The sequence below is a fragment of the Trachypithecus francoisi genome, unplaced genomic scaffold (assembly GCF_009764315.1).
Source record: "Trachypithecus francoisi isolate TF-2019V2 unplaced genomic scaffold, Tfra_2.0 Lachesis_group7, whole genome shotgun sequence".
In the NCBI taxonomy this organism is placed as follows: domain Eukaryota; kingdom Metazoa; phylum Chordata; class Mammalia; order Primates; family Cercopithecidae; genus Trachypithecus; species Trachypithecus francoisi.
The window spans coordinates 2203734-2218633 of NW_022681472.1; the positions used below are offsets into that span (position 1 = coordinate 2203734).

Here is a 14900-nt window from a genome sequence, read left to right on the forward strand (position 1 = left end):
TATAAGGATGCAAGAGCAAGGATGGACTTGAAAATTTCTTTATACTACCGTAGCAGCTAACATAGCATGTGGTTAGTTGGCATTCAGTGCATTCTTAGATATTTGCTAGTTCTCACTGAGGAAGCAATAGCTTAAAATACCTAAAATTTGTTATCATGGATTGATGCTGAGAATTTTGAAGTACTACCTGAGCTGCTAAGTCTTAGCAGTTTTACTGATGTTAAATTCTTCACTGAGGAAATTCATTTGGATTTCATGGTTTTCATGATTTTAACTTAAGCATCGTCTTGCCAGGTTGTTCACAGCTGAGCAAATGTACCTTTTTATGCCATCCTTTCTGGGACGGAAAATAAAATATGCCTACCCAAACTTTCTAAAACAAATTGTCATGTCTGCTGTTTTCATTTTATCTTCCATTTATTCTTTAAGGCACATTCTTACCAAGGTCCCATGGATTTCTTATATCTGTACAATTTCTCTTTTGTCAAATGCAGAACACTGTTCAGTCTCTTGTCACCTGAAGACAGCATGAATGTTCTTGATGTTTCCAAGGTTCCAATCTGGACCTTCTCTTCTTCTTTCACATACTTTTCCATAGATATTCTTCTCCATCCCTCGTGCCTTCACATCCTGATTCTCATGATTTCTGAAGTTGTGTTCCCATCCCACATCACTCTTAGAACTCCAGACCTGCAGAGCCACTGCCTGTTGACCAGTTTTTCCCCAGGTATCCCATAGGCACCACAACATTCACACATCAAAACCAGCTTGAGTATAGCAACTCCTGCCCGAATGTGTTTCCTGCTATATTGAATTTGGTCCTCAAGTGTTATTGCATCCTTTTCCTCATTTTCTTTTCAGTCCACCTCTCTATTCCCACTACCACTCAGATCCTCTCAATGTCTTGCTCTGACTATGGAAGAGCCTTTTAGCTAGCTGCCCTTCCCCAGCCAGCGTGGTTTCCTCCCTCTCTGTATCACCATTCAAATGTTCGAATGGTCAATTCCACATTACCGTCTGAGGTTGTTAGCTCCTGTGTCAAGCTGCCAGTGGCTCTCTCCTGCCTCAGAATATTGGTCCTCCTCTTTCTTCTCCCTGGAATGTCCTTCCCTCTTCTCTCTATCTAATTAACCCACACTTAGCATTGAACTTCAGGTGCCAGATTCTGGGAAGCAACCCTCTTTTACTTTTTCTTTTTTTCTGTCTGTCTTTCCTTTCCTTTCTTTCCTTCTTTTCTCTCTCTCTCTCTCTCTTTCTTTCTCTCTTTCTCTTTCTTTCTTTCTTTCTCTTTCTTTCTCTCTCTCTTTTTCTTTCTTTCTTTGTCTTGTCTTTCCTTTCTTTCCTTCTTTTCTTTTCTCTCTCTTTCTCTCTTTCGTTCCTTTTCATTTTTTTCTTTTCTTTTCTTTTCCCCTCCCTGCCTCCCTCCCTCCCTCCTTCCCCTCCTTCCTTCCCACTCTGTCACCCAGGGTGGAGTGCAGTGGTGTGATCTCAGCTCACTGCAACCTCCGCCTCCCAGGGTCTCAAGCCATTCTCCTGCCTCAGCTTCGCCAATAGCTGAGATTACAGGTGTGCGCCACCACACCCGGCTAATTTTTGTATTTTTAGTAGAGACAGGGTTTTGCCATATTGGCCAGGCTGCTTTCAAACTCCTGGCCTCAAGTGATCTGCCTGCCTTAGCCTTCCAAAGTGCTGGGATTACACCCACCCAACCAGAAACAGACCTTTTCTGACACTTAACTCTTCTCTCTCCCTGTGCCTCTCCTGGCTTTGTCACCCTTCTTATGTGTTCTCCTTGGAGCCCAAGCAGTATCTCCATGGCAGCATTCCTACCAGTGTTTTATAACTATCTGGGACTAGCCTCTCCCATCCTCACAAGCAACATGAATCCTCTTCATGGCTGCATGTGAGTCCCCAGCCCAAGCCGCCTGTGGTTGGTTATTTGTTGACTTATTTCTAGGATAGTGGTTCTCAACTGCAGGTGATTTTTTCTTGGTGAAACCCCATCTCTACTAAATATACAAAAATTAGTCAGGCATCATGCTGGGCACCTGTAATCCCAGCTACTTGGGAGGCTGAGGCAGGAGAATCACTTGAACCCGAGAAGCAGAGGTAGCAATGAGCCAAGATCATGCCGCTGCACTCCAGCCTGGGTGGCAGAGTGAGACTCCGTCTCAAAGAAAAAAGAATTTAACCATATAATCCTCAGAAAAAAAGCCTTTTGTTTTATGTAGATTAGCTAATGATGTAAATTCTAGTGCCACCCCCAATATTTAGGTAGTGAATTAGATGGGACTTCTAGTGCACTGGAAGTTAGGATATTGAAGGATGAATTATTGCTGACACAGAATAACATGGGATTGACCTATACAATGAAGTGATAGGAAAATAAAATCCTATTGTGCTTTAAATTTGGCGTGTGTCTTGGCAAAGACAGAAAACATCAGAGAAGGTTTTGATTCTTCCCTCCAGAATTGGCCATATGATATTTTTTTTTTTTTTTTTTTGGCCATGCGATATGAATTCTTGTTTTATAATCAGCTTTCAAAAATTTATTATTTTGAAAGTTTAGAAATCTGAGCTGGAGAAAGAAACATTTTAGGAAATGTTAGGAAAAGGAGACAGTGACTCATATTCTGAAATAGTTCCTGTTGATATTTGCAATTTCAAACTAGTCTCTGGAAAATAATTATATAATTGTATGGAGAGAGTCAAGTCTTGATCTTTACCCTCGGGGACTTCTTTTGGCAAATTAAATGATTTATACCTGAAGAGACAATTTAGCTTCATGTTACATTTCAAAATCCAAGAAATACTTTCTTTTCAGTAGCTGTCAGATTGTATTGACGATCATCAGCCTTTCAGATGAGTGTTATTAGTTCAGTTTTGGAGATTACCTGTATATGTGGTACTGTCTTGTAGTTTTCTGAAAGAAGATTGAAGTATTTATACTTATTTTTGTGGATTCTGTGAGGTAAAGTCTGGCTTACAGTTGATTTAACCTCTTCTTGGTCTTGGTTACTTTTGGATTTTGTCAGAACAGAAGTTTAAGCTGCAGATACTGTGTTCAAAAAGGTCCTTCAAGAAATATAACTGTAAGAAAATGGAATGATAGATGTATATAAATATGAACTTGAATCAAGTATGCTTTGTATTTAAAAATATGCCTTTCTTTTAATTTTTTTTAGCCAAGTTCTATAGAAATTTTAGAGTATTCATCAGATAGTGAAAAAGAAGATGACTTGGAAAATGTCCTACTCCTTGATTCGGAATCCCCTCACAAATACCACGTGGAGTTTGCATCAGATTCAAGACAGACTGTGGAGAGACTGATAGACCCAAGGACAAAATCAACAGAGACCATTTTGCATACACCTCAGAAACCCACAGCTAAGTTTCCCAGGACTCCAGAAAAGTCAGCGAAGAAGAAGCTTTTAAGGTTAAATTGTACCCTTTTAAATACTCTTTTTAAATTTTTCTCTTTCTTTAATAACCCAAATATCTAAAATGTTAATTTTAAAATACTTGTATATGAAGTCCTAAGTTCTGGAGCCGATTAATAGAATGTTCATCCAAGTTGAGGGTTATAGCTTCAGTCATGCCCAGTGGATGTGACTGCCTTTCTTAATGGAGATTTATTTGGGTTATCAAATGTTATTGAGAGTCAGTGTTCTAGGTGCTGTGGAGACAAGTATATAATTGTTCTATTCTTGAGTAACTTGCAATCTAAAAAGGGAAATGGAAATATGTATAGATCGTGTCAGATTACTTTTATGAGAGAGATCTGCCAGGGCAACACTTGCAAGTGCAAAAAAAGCATGAGAGAGCAGAACCCACAGACAAGACGTGTCTGGTGTGCCATGAACTACAGTGTCAGTCTGGGGCTAGGCTGTGGCCATGGTGAGCAAAACAGGAAAGATAACATGAAGGAGCCTGTAGGGACCTTCCCCAATCCTGTGTAATACAAGGTTCTCTTTGTTGTTGAACCAAACAATGCCAAGCAAAGACTCAATGAAAGTAAAAGAGAGGCCGGGGGGTGGCTCACGCCTGTAATCCCAGCATTTTGGGAGGCCGAGGTGGGTGGATCACGAGGTCAGGAGTTCGAGACCAGCCTGGCCAACATGGTGAAACCCTGTGTCTGCTGAAAATACAAAAATTAGCTGGGCATGGAGGCACGCACCTGTAATCCCAGCTACACGGGAGGCTGAGGCAAGAGAATTGCTTGAACTTGGGAGGTGGAGGTTGCAGTGAGCTGAGATCGTGCCATTGCACTCCAGCCTGGGCGACAGGGCGAGACTCTGTCTCAAAAAACAACAACAACAACAAAAGAAAGTAAGAAAGAGAACCTGTATGAAGCATTACCACAAAAGCGAAAGTAGTAGAGCATTTCAAGGCAAAGGAGTTTCAGTAGAAAGAGTAAATGTGATCATGAAGAGTGTAGGTGCTGGATCCACAGATGATATTGTAGCATCATGAGAAGACAAGCCTGGTGTGCACTGAGGGGAGCCCAGGGTCTGTGGCTGACGTAGAACACGGTTCAAGGAGTGAGGACAGGGTCATGGCTCTTAGGTGGGAGTTGGGGACCAGACAGGAGGGCTTTGATTCCTCTCTTCGGGATTGCCAGTCACCTGGAAAAGATCCAGCCTCTAGAGAGGGTTCAGGGAATAGGAGAGACAGGTTTTGAAAACAGTGGGGTTCCTAATAAACAGAGTTTGCACCATAGCTCTATCGGCATCCTGAAGAGGAGGTAGGGAAGGAAGGTGGAGAGGAGAGCCCCAGCTTGAGTACAGCAGTGGCGGAAAGAGCATGAGAATGTGGCCAAGTCTAGTGGTATGGCCAGGGCACAGAGATCCATTCGTGCCTACTCACCATGAGACAGAAAGCCTTATGCCCAAAGTGAAGAAGTTGTGGCCTCAAAAAAGTATGTAATTTGTAATAGTAATAGAATGTAATTTGTAATAGTAATAGAATGTAATTTGTAATAGTAATAGAATGTAATTTGTAATAGAAGGTGGCTTGTAATAGTCTCTGGGAAGAAAGGAAAGGAAGCCCATTAGAGGAATTAGCATGTCTTTGTTGGTGAAGGTGATGCCATGCAATTACAGAAAGTCACGTCCCCAGCCCTGCTGAGGGCCTACCACTTGCCAAGCACTGTTCATGCACAGGAGCAAGAAAAGTGGAATGGTTGCTCATAACAGAGAACAAAGGTGAATGGAGCCCGGCCTGTGTCGGGGGAAGGGTAATACGGAGCCAAGAAGTAAAATAGATGTCAAGTCAGAGAGAGAAATTTTATGGAGAAAAGGCAGAAAAAGGGGGACAGAGAAGGGTCCAGAGGTGGGGGAGGACATTTCAGTTTGAAACAGGCTCAGGGAAGCCCTGAGGAGGTGCTTCATTGAGCAGCTGGAAGAATAGAGTGTGCAGTGGAGCAGGTGCTTTTGTTCTTGTATCTTTGATTGACCATCATGAGGCTTTTGGCCATTTTCAGTTAGATATTATACATCTTAGTGGGACTATGAGTCTGCAGTCCACGGGCAGGCTTGGTGTTGGAGATGTGAATGCGTAGACTTCAGTGTCCAGATCTTTTGAAGCATGAGCTAGGTCGGGTCACAGGAGATCCACTGCTAGGCGAGAGGAGAACCTGTCCAAGGCCTGAGTCCTGGGTGCTCTACAGAAGTTGGGGTGTGGAGGGAGAGACTGCTGAGGGAGGAGCCAAAACAAAGGGAGCATGGTGTGCTGAGGCAAGTGAGGAGAGAGGGTGACCCACTGTGACAGACGCTGCCAGGACTGACCTCTGTGATTCCACGGTGAAGGGCAGGGTGTGCAGCCATCTCAGTGGCGTGACCGGGCAAAGCAGACTGCCATGGACTCCAGAGAATGGAAAGAGAGAAACTGAAGACAGCACGATGGAACTCTGGAGAAGTTTTGCTTTAAGGGGAACAGATCAATAGTGCATTAGTTGAAAGTGAATGTGAGGGTCAAGGTTTCTTATTTTAAAGGTGGTAGAAATTTCATCATGTTTGTATGTTGATAGGAAAGTCCAAGAGAAAAGGGGAAACTGCTGAGGCAGGGGAGGGAGGGGACAACTGATGGAGTTGTCTCTGCCATGGTGAAGGGAGGCACAAACAGGGGTGACCTTGTCAGGAGCTCAGAGTGTGCACCCATGGCCAGGGCAGGCAGAGCCCGTGCAGGTGCTGGAATGGACCTGGTAAGGAGCAGACAGGCCATCCACGGACAGCTGGGAAGGCGAAGTCCCTGCCGTTACAGGCACGTGTATCTGACTTGGGAAGTAGTTCTTTCTGATCAGTTCTATTCCAGTAAAATGCAGTCGTTCATTAGCTGACAGGGAGGATGAGGAAGGAGCTGTGGAGGTCTGAGGAGAGAGAATCTGTGAAATGGGCATGTAGTGAGGACAAATGAACTGGAGAAGGGCTCCAGGGCTGTCTGACAGGATCAGGCCCTGTTGGGAAGTCGTGGTCACAGACTGAGTTTGAGACCGATCAGGCAGTGTGGATTCGACCCTTGGGCTGCACATATGGGCAGAGCACAAGGATGGTCCGGGGGCTCACTAAAAGGGGTTGACAGGAGTTCCGAGAGTAGCTATAATAATGACCTATGAAACCTAAGCTGGGTAAGGTGGGAATGAGAACATGCAGGATGTGGATCATGGGGAGTTGGGGTAGAACTCACTGATTGAGGACTGGTGAAAGGTTGGTCAAACACTTACGGAGTCAGGCTACTGTAAGTGATGAGCTGGGGCAGTAAGGATGACAGGCGCCCAGAGTTGAGCCGCTGGAGGGAGGTAGTTCGGGACTTCAAGATTAGAGTAGCTGACGCGGATAGAGGACACTGTCTTGGAGCTGGGCGGACACTGACATGCCTGCCCTGGTGTTGGGCAGGCTGGGTTGCAGCTGGAGTGTAAGGGAGGGTGCCAGATGGTCTGTCTGGAAGCTACAGTGAAGACCAAGGCCGTCCCTTTGTGGCTTTTCAGGCCCAGTGAGAGGGTAGGGGAGAGAACACACTGCTGTTGAAGGTCACTGTCAGGGAGTCCTCAATAGAAGGTGGAGGGGACATTCATAGAAGTGGCTGAAGCTGCTCCAACAACATGCAATTGATCATTTTCTGGTTGTGATTTCTAGGAATAACTAAGTGAGGATGTCTGTTTTGAAGTTACTATGCTTAGATACTAAACATGAGATTGGTGTGCTTAGGGTTGTTAGTGTCAGGCCTTCAAACTGAAGAGTTCCTGTTTCACTGAGCTGACTAGAAAGGCCTGTGACTGCCTTGTCTGCCTTTGGTGAAGGGATGGTGGTTTGTGGTGATTAAAAACTTTTTTTTACCTGATAAAGGCCAGGTAGCAAGGATTGAGAGAGGTAGTTGGCATTTGAAGCCTGGAGCACACTGGCCCTTCTCTCTCTGGTTTGCCCTGTGGGAAATGTCACTCAGTCTCTTTGGGCTTTCTTTTTCCTTTTCTTTTCTTCTTTTTTTTTTATTCATGGAACTATTTGAAGCATAAAAAACACCAATGCAAAATTGTTGGATATTTAAGTGTGTTGGTAATAATAAAGCTATATCTATCTCCCCGTTTTGATTGTCAAGTTGTTTTTCACAGTGTTTATTATACCATGAAAAGACAAAAGCTGCGTCTGATTGGTGTACCTGAAAGTGATGGGGAGAATGGAACCAAGTTGGAAAACACTCCTCAGGATATTATCCAGGAGAACTTCCACAACCTTGCGAGGCAGGGCAACATTGAAATTCAGGAAATACAGAGAATGCCACAAAGATACTCTTCGAGAAGAGCAACTCCAAGACACATAATTGTCACATTCACCAAAGTTGAAATGAAGGAAAAAATATTAATGGCAGTCAGAGAGAAAGGTCGAGTTACCCAAAAAGGGAAGTCCATCAGACTAACAGCGGATCTCTCGTCAGAAACTCTATAAGCCAGAAGAGAGTGGGGGCCAATATTCTTAAAGAAAAGAAGTTTCAACCCAGAATTTCCTATCCAGCCAAACTAAGCTTCATAAGTGAAGGAGAAATAAAATCCTTTCAGACAAACAAATGCTGAGAAGTTTTGTCACCACCAGGACTCCCTTACAAGAGCTCCTGAAGGAAGCACTAAACATGGAAAGGAACAACTCGTACCAGCCACTGCAAAAAAGCATACCAGATTATAAAGACAATTGATGCTAGGAAGTAACTGCATCAACTAACAAGCAAAATAACCAGCTAACATCATAATGATAGGATCAAATTCACACATAACAATATTAACCTTAAATATAAATGAGCTAAAAGCTCCAAGTAAAAGACACAGACTAGCAAATTGGATAAAGAGTCAAGACCTATCAGTGTGCTGTATTCAGGAGACCCGTCTCATGTGCAGAGACACACATAGACTCAAAATAAAGGGATGGAGGAAGATCTACCAAGCAAATGGAAAACAAAAACAAAGCAAGGGTTGCAGTCCTACTCTCTGATAAAACAGACTTTAAACCAAAAGATAAAAAGAGACAAAGAAGGCCATTGCATAATGGTAAAGGGATCAATTCAACAAAAGAACTAACTATCCTAAATATATATGCACCCAATACAGGAGCACCCAGATTCATAAAGCAAGTTCCTAGAGCCCTACAAAGAGACTTAGACTCCCATACGATAATAATGGGAGACTTGAACATCCCACTGTCAACATTAGGCAGATCAAGGAGACAGAAAGTTAACAAGGATATCCAGGAACTGAACTCGGTTCTTCACCAAGCAGACGTACTAGACATCTACAGAACTCTCCACCCCAAATCAACAGAAGATACATTCTTCTCAGCACCATGTCACACTTATTCCCAAATTGACCATATAGTTGGAAGTAAAGCACTCCTCAGCAAGTGTAAAAGAACAGAAATTATAACAAACTGTCTCTCCGGCCACAGTGAAATCCAGTGGTACTCATGTCCCAGTACCAGAATCTCTGGGACACATTCAAAGCAGTGTGTAGAGGGAAATTTATAGCACTAAATGCCCACAAGAGAAAGCAGGAAAGATCTAAAATTGACACCCAAACATCACAACAGAACTAGAGAAGCAAGAGCCAACACATTCAAAAGCTAGCAGAAGGCAAGAAATAACTAAGATCAGAGCAGAACTGAAGGAGATAGAGACATTAAAAACCCTTCAAAAAATCAATGAATCCAAGAGCTGGTTTGTTGAAAAGATCAACAAAATCGGTAGACCACTAGCAAGACTAATAAAGAAGAAAATAGAGAAGAATCAAATAGACGTAATAAAAAATGATAAAGTGGATATCACCACCGACCCCACAGAAATACAAACTACCATCAGAGAATACTATAAACACCTCTACTCAAATAAACCAGAAAATCTAGAAGAAATGGATGAATTCCTGGACACATACAATCTCCCAAGACTAAACCAGGAGGAAGTTGAATCCCTGAATAGACCAATAACAAGTTCTGAAATTGAGGCAATAATTAATAGTCTACCAACCAAAAAAAGTCAAGGAGCAGACGGATTCACAGCTGAATTCTACCAGAAGTACAAAGAGGAGCTGGTACCATTCCTTCTGAAACTATTCCAATCAATAGAAAAAGAGGGAATCCTCCCTAATTCATTTTATGAGGCCAACATCTTCCTGATACCAAAGCCTGGCAGAGACACAACAAAAAAATGACAATTTTAGACCAATATCCCTGATGAACATCGATGCAAAAATCCTCAATAAAATACTGGCAAACCAAATCCAGCAGCACATCAAAAAGCTTATCCACCACGGTCAAGTTGGCTTCATTCCTGGGATGCAAGGCTGGTTCAACATGTGCAAATCAGTAAACATAATCCAGCATATAAACAGAACCAAAGACAAGAACCACATGATTCTCTCAATAGATGCAGAAAAGGCCTTTGACAAAATTCAACAGCACTTCATGCTAAAAACTCTCAGTAAACTAGGTAGTGATGGGACGTATCTCAAAATAATAAGAGCTATTTATGACAAACCCACAGCCAATATCATACTGAATGGGCAAAAACTGGAAGCATTCCCTTTGAAAACTGGCACAAGACAGGGATGCCCTCTCTCTGCACTCCTACTCAACATAGTGTTGGAAGTTCTGGCCAGAACAATCAGGCCAGAGAAAGAAATAAAGGGTATTCAATTAGGAAAAGAGGAAGTCAAGTTGTCCCTGTTTGCAGATGACATGATTGTATATTTAGAAAACCCTATCATCTCAGCCCAAAATCTCCTTAAACTGATAAGCAACTTCAGCAGCGTCTCAGGATACAAAACCAACGTGCAAAAATCACAAGCATTCCTAAACACCAATAACAAACAGAGAGCTAAATCATGAGTGAACTCCCATTCACAATTGCTTCAAAGACAGTAAAATACCTAGGAATCCAACTTACAAGGGAAGTGACGGACTTCTTCAAGGAGAACTACAAACCACTGCTCAGTGAAATAAAAGAGGACAAAAACAAATGGAAGAACATTCCATGCTCATGGATAGGAAGAATCAATATTATAAAAATGGCCATACTGCCCAAGGTAATTTATAGATTCAGTGCCATCCCCATTATGCTACCAATGACTTTCTTTACAGAATTGGAAAAAACTAAAGTTCGTATGGAACCAGAAAGACCCTGCATTGCCAAGACAATCCTAAGCCAAAAGAACAAAGCTGGAGGCATCACAGTACCTGACTTCAAACTATACTACAAGCTACAGTAAGCAAAGCAGCATGGTACTGGTACCAAAACAGAGATATAGACCAGTTGAACAGAACAGAGCCCTCAGAAGTAAGACCACACATCTACAGCCATCTGATCTTTGACAAACCTGAGAAAAACAAGAAATGGGGAAAGGATTCCCTATTTAATAAATGGTGCTGGGAAAATTGGCTAGCCATAAGTAGAAAGCTGAAACTGGATCCTTTCCTTACTCCTTATACGAAAATTAATTCAAGATGGATTAGAGACTTAAATGTTAGACCTAAAACCATAAAAACCCTAGAAGAAAACTTAGGCAATACCATTCAGTCCATAGGCATGGGCAAGGACTTCATGTCTAAAACACCAAAAGCAACAGCAACAAAAGCCAAAATTGACAAATGGGATCTAATTAAACTAAAGAGCTTCTGCACAACACAAAAGAAACTACCATCAGAGTGAACAGGCAACCTACAGAATGAGAGAAAATGTTTGCAATCTACTCATCTGACAAAGGGCTAATATCCAGAACCTATAAAGAACTCAATCGAATTTACAAGAAAAAAGCAAATAACCCCATAAAAAAGTGGGCAAAGGATATGAACAGACACTTCTCAAAAGAAGACGTTCATACAGCCAGCAGACACATGAAAAAATGCTCATCATCACTCGCCATCAGAGAAATGCAAATCAAAACCACAATGAGATACCATCTCACACCAGTCATTAAAAAATCAGGCAACAACAGGTGCTGGAGAGGATGTGGAGAAATAGGAACACTTTTACACTTTTGGTGGGACGGTAAACTGGTTCAACCATTGTGGAAAACAGTGTGGCGATTCCTCAAGGATCTAGAACTAGAAATCCCATTTGACCCAGCCATCCCATTACTGGGGATACACCGAAAGGATTATAAGTCATGCTGCTATAAAGACACATGCACACGTATGTTTATTGCAGCACTATTCACAATAGCAAAGACTTGGAATCAACCCAGATGTCCATCAGTGACAGACTGGATTAAGAAAATGTGGCACATACACCATGGAATACTATGCAGCCATAAAAAAGGATGAGTTTGTGTCCTTTGTAGGGAGATAGATGCAGCTGGAAACCATCATTCTCAGCAAGCTATCGCAAGAACGGAAAACCAAATACCGCCTGTTCTCACTCATAGATGGGAATTGAACAATGAGATCACTTGGACACAGGAAGGGGAGCATCACACACCGGTTCTATTGTGGGGAGGGAGAGGGATAGCATTAAGAGATATATCTAATGTAAATGACGAGTTAATGAGTGCAGCACACCAACATGGCACATGTATACATATGTAACAAACCTGCACGTTGTGCACGTGTACCCTAGAACTTGAAGTCTTAAAAAAAAAAAAAAAGAAAGAATACCACACATCTACAACCATCTGATCTTTGAGAAACCTGACAGAAACAAGAAATGCGGAAAGGATTCCCTATTTCATAAATGGTGTTGGGAAAACTGGCTAGCCATATGTAGAAAGCTGAAACTGGATCCCTTCCTTACTCCTTATACAAAAAAATGCACATCATCACTGGCCATCAGAGAAATGCAAATCAAAACCACAATGAGATACTATCTCACACCAGCTAGAATAGTGATCATTAAAAAGTCAGGAAACAACAGGTGCTGGAACGATATGGAGAGATAGGAACGCTTTTACACTGTGTGGAACTGTCAACTGGTTCAACCATTGTGGAAGACAGTGTGGCAACTCCTCAAGGATCTAGAACTAGAAATCCCATTTGACCCAGCCATCCCATTACTGGGCATATACCCAAAGAATTATAAATCATGCTGTTATGAAGACACATGCACATGTATGTTTATTGCAGCACTGTTCACAATAGCAAAGTTTTGGAACCAACCCAAATGTCCATCAGTGATAAGACTGGATTAAGAAAATGTGGCACATATAAACCGTGGAGTGCTATGTGGCCATAAGAAAGGATGAGTTCATGTCCTTTGTAGGGACATGGGATGAAGCTGGAAACCATCATTCTGAGGATACTATCACAGGGACGGAGAACCAGACACCGCATGTTCTCACTCATAGGTGGGAGCTGAATAATGAGAACACTTGGACACAGGGTGGGGAACATCACACACCTTGGCCTGTCGTGGGGTGGGGGATTGGGGAGGGATAGCATTAGGAGAAATACCTAATGTAAATGACGAGTTAATGGGTGCAGCACACCAACATGGCACATGTATCCATATGTAATAAACCTGCATGTTCTGCACATGTACCCTAGAACTTAAAGTATAATAAAAATAAATAAATAAAAATAAAAGCAAAACTTGAAAATACTGCATTTACAGTCATTTTAATTGTTTATTCTTTACCTGGTTGTATAGCTTATTAAAAATACCTTGACTAGAAATGAGTTGGAATATTTTTGAATCTTTATCCTTCTTTACTTCTCCATATTGATTTTGTAGAAATGTTTACCAGTGTCGAATTGATACCAGTAATCTTTTGAGATAGGTTTCCAATCTGTTGATTTTATAGGAAAGAGAATTAGGATATCTTAACTTGCTCAGTGCATTCATCTTATTTTTATTCCGTTGGAGTTTGGCCTTTATAAATAACTTGTCTGGCTACGTTCAAAAGAATTAATTTGGATATAGATGGTAGGGCCTTCCTGAACTTTTGGTATGACTTAATTTTTTTAACATGAGATAGGTTTTTTACTAGAAATAGAATTGTTAATTGAAGGACATGGTGTTTCTTATCTTAAGTTCAAGTGCATCTGATCCGAACTCCCTGCAGGACAGGCCCTAATGGCCAAACTCAGCTGGAGATGCAGATTTTATCTGAGGGCTCCAGATCCCGCTATGTGTAGAGAGCTCCTGTGCATATGTTTACTGTTGTTTTTACCTTTTGTCCTGTAATCCTCACAGTTTTCTTACGAGGTTCTAGGCTTGACTTTAACTAGATACTATTTTCAGAGTTCATTTTGCCTTTTTTTTTTTCTGTAAGGTCACAGCATTGAAAAGCAACATTTGGCAAATAATTATCTAGATAATGGGCAAAGAAATACAGCGTTTGCTTCTTGTATTTATTATGCATATCATTTTAAATAATACTGTTTAAGAGGTTCTAGGTACATTATCAAGACTAAGAGTGTGGACTCTGGAGCCAGACTGCCTAGGTGTGCATCCAGCTACACCACTCATTAGACATTTAAGCTTGGACAGATGTTTAACATCTTGGTGCCTCAGTTTGTCATCTATAAAGTGGAATAATAATAGTACCTACTTCACAGTATTGTGTAAAGGGGAAGCATAAATGAGTTACTTAATGTAAACAATGATATGAAGAAGGGCTTAATAGGAAGTAGAAGTTGACATATAGAGGTGCTATGGCATATTTCTGAGTATAAGAGGTTTTAACTTTTTTTCTGTTACATGTGCTACACACAAGTACATTCAGAAATAATAACCTATAGGAAAACATACTAGGTTTTTCTATAGGTATTAATACTAGAAATATTATATATTATTAAAATATTTCCATCATAATTGAAAGGGCTATATATAGGCTGCAAGTAAAAAACATAACAAAAACAGTTACACCAATTGTGGGCATTTTTTGAAAGTTTGCTAAATGCCACATGCTGTGCTAAGTCCATTCTGGTTTTAACAGCTTGTTCCTCATCTGGCTAGTTACGTAATGTTGGAGCAGTTTCTTAATCTCTCTCTAAATTCTGGTTTTATCATCTGTGCAGTGGGTATTGATATCTGTTCTTTCTGCCTCAAAGGGATATTATTTGAATAAAGATAATGTAGTGAAATGATTAATGAATTGGTAACAAGATAATATACTTATGAGATAATACATTGATAACCTATATAGCATGTAGCTATAGTGGTAATTAACAACTGGTCTTGATTTTTCTTGAAATTATAGTTATGTTAGGAGTTGATAACTTCTGTTTCTCTCTACATATATATGTATTTACTTATATTTGTAATTTACATTCACCTATATATTTATAAGCATAAATATATCTCAGTGAGTATATGTGTTCATTGATAGGTTAATGCTCTTCTGCAGTACCTGCATATCTATCATTATAAATTGTCTTTCTGCTGTACATGGAAGTTTTCTTTTTTATAACATTGGTATCCTTGCTGTGTGT

At 41.1% G+C, this 14900-nt stretch overlaps 1 protein-coding gene across 6 annotated transcripts in view; it reads left to right on the forward strand.

Moving 5' to 3' along the window:
- SPIDR (scaffold protein involved in DNA repair) overlaps positions 1-14900 on the forward strand; it is a 499470-nt gene that overhangs the window by 144205 nt on the left and 340365 nt on the right. For 5 of the 6 annotated variants that reach the window (XM_033203530.1, XM_033203531.1, XM_033203528.1 and 2 more), the window contains one exon: positions 3186-3436. The exons of the other annotated variant lie outside the window; for it this stretch is intronic. In XM_033203530.1, the coding sequence (XP_033059421.1) occupies positions 3186-3436 (251 nt within the window). The remainder of the gene's footprint in view (positions 1-3185; positions 3437-14900) is intronic. 6 annotated transcript variants of the gene reach the window in all.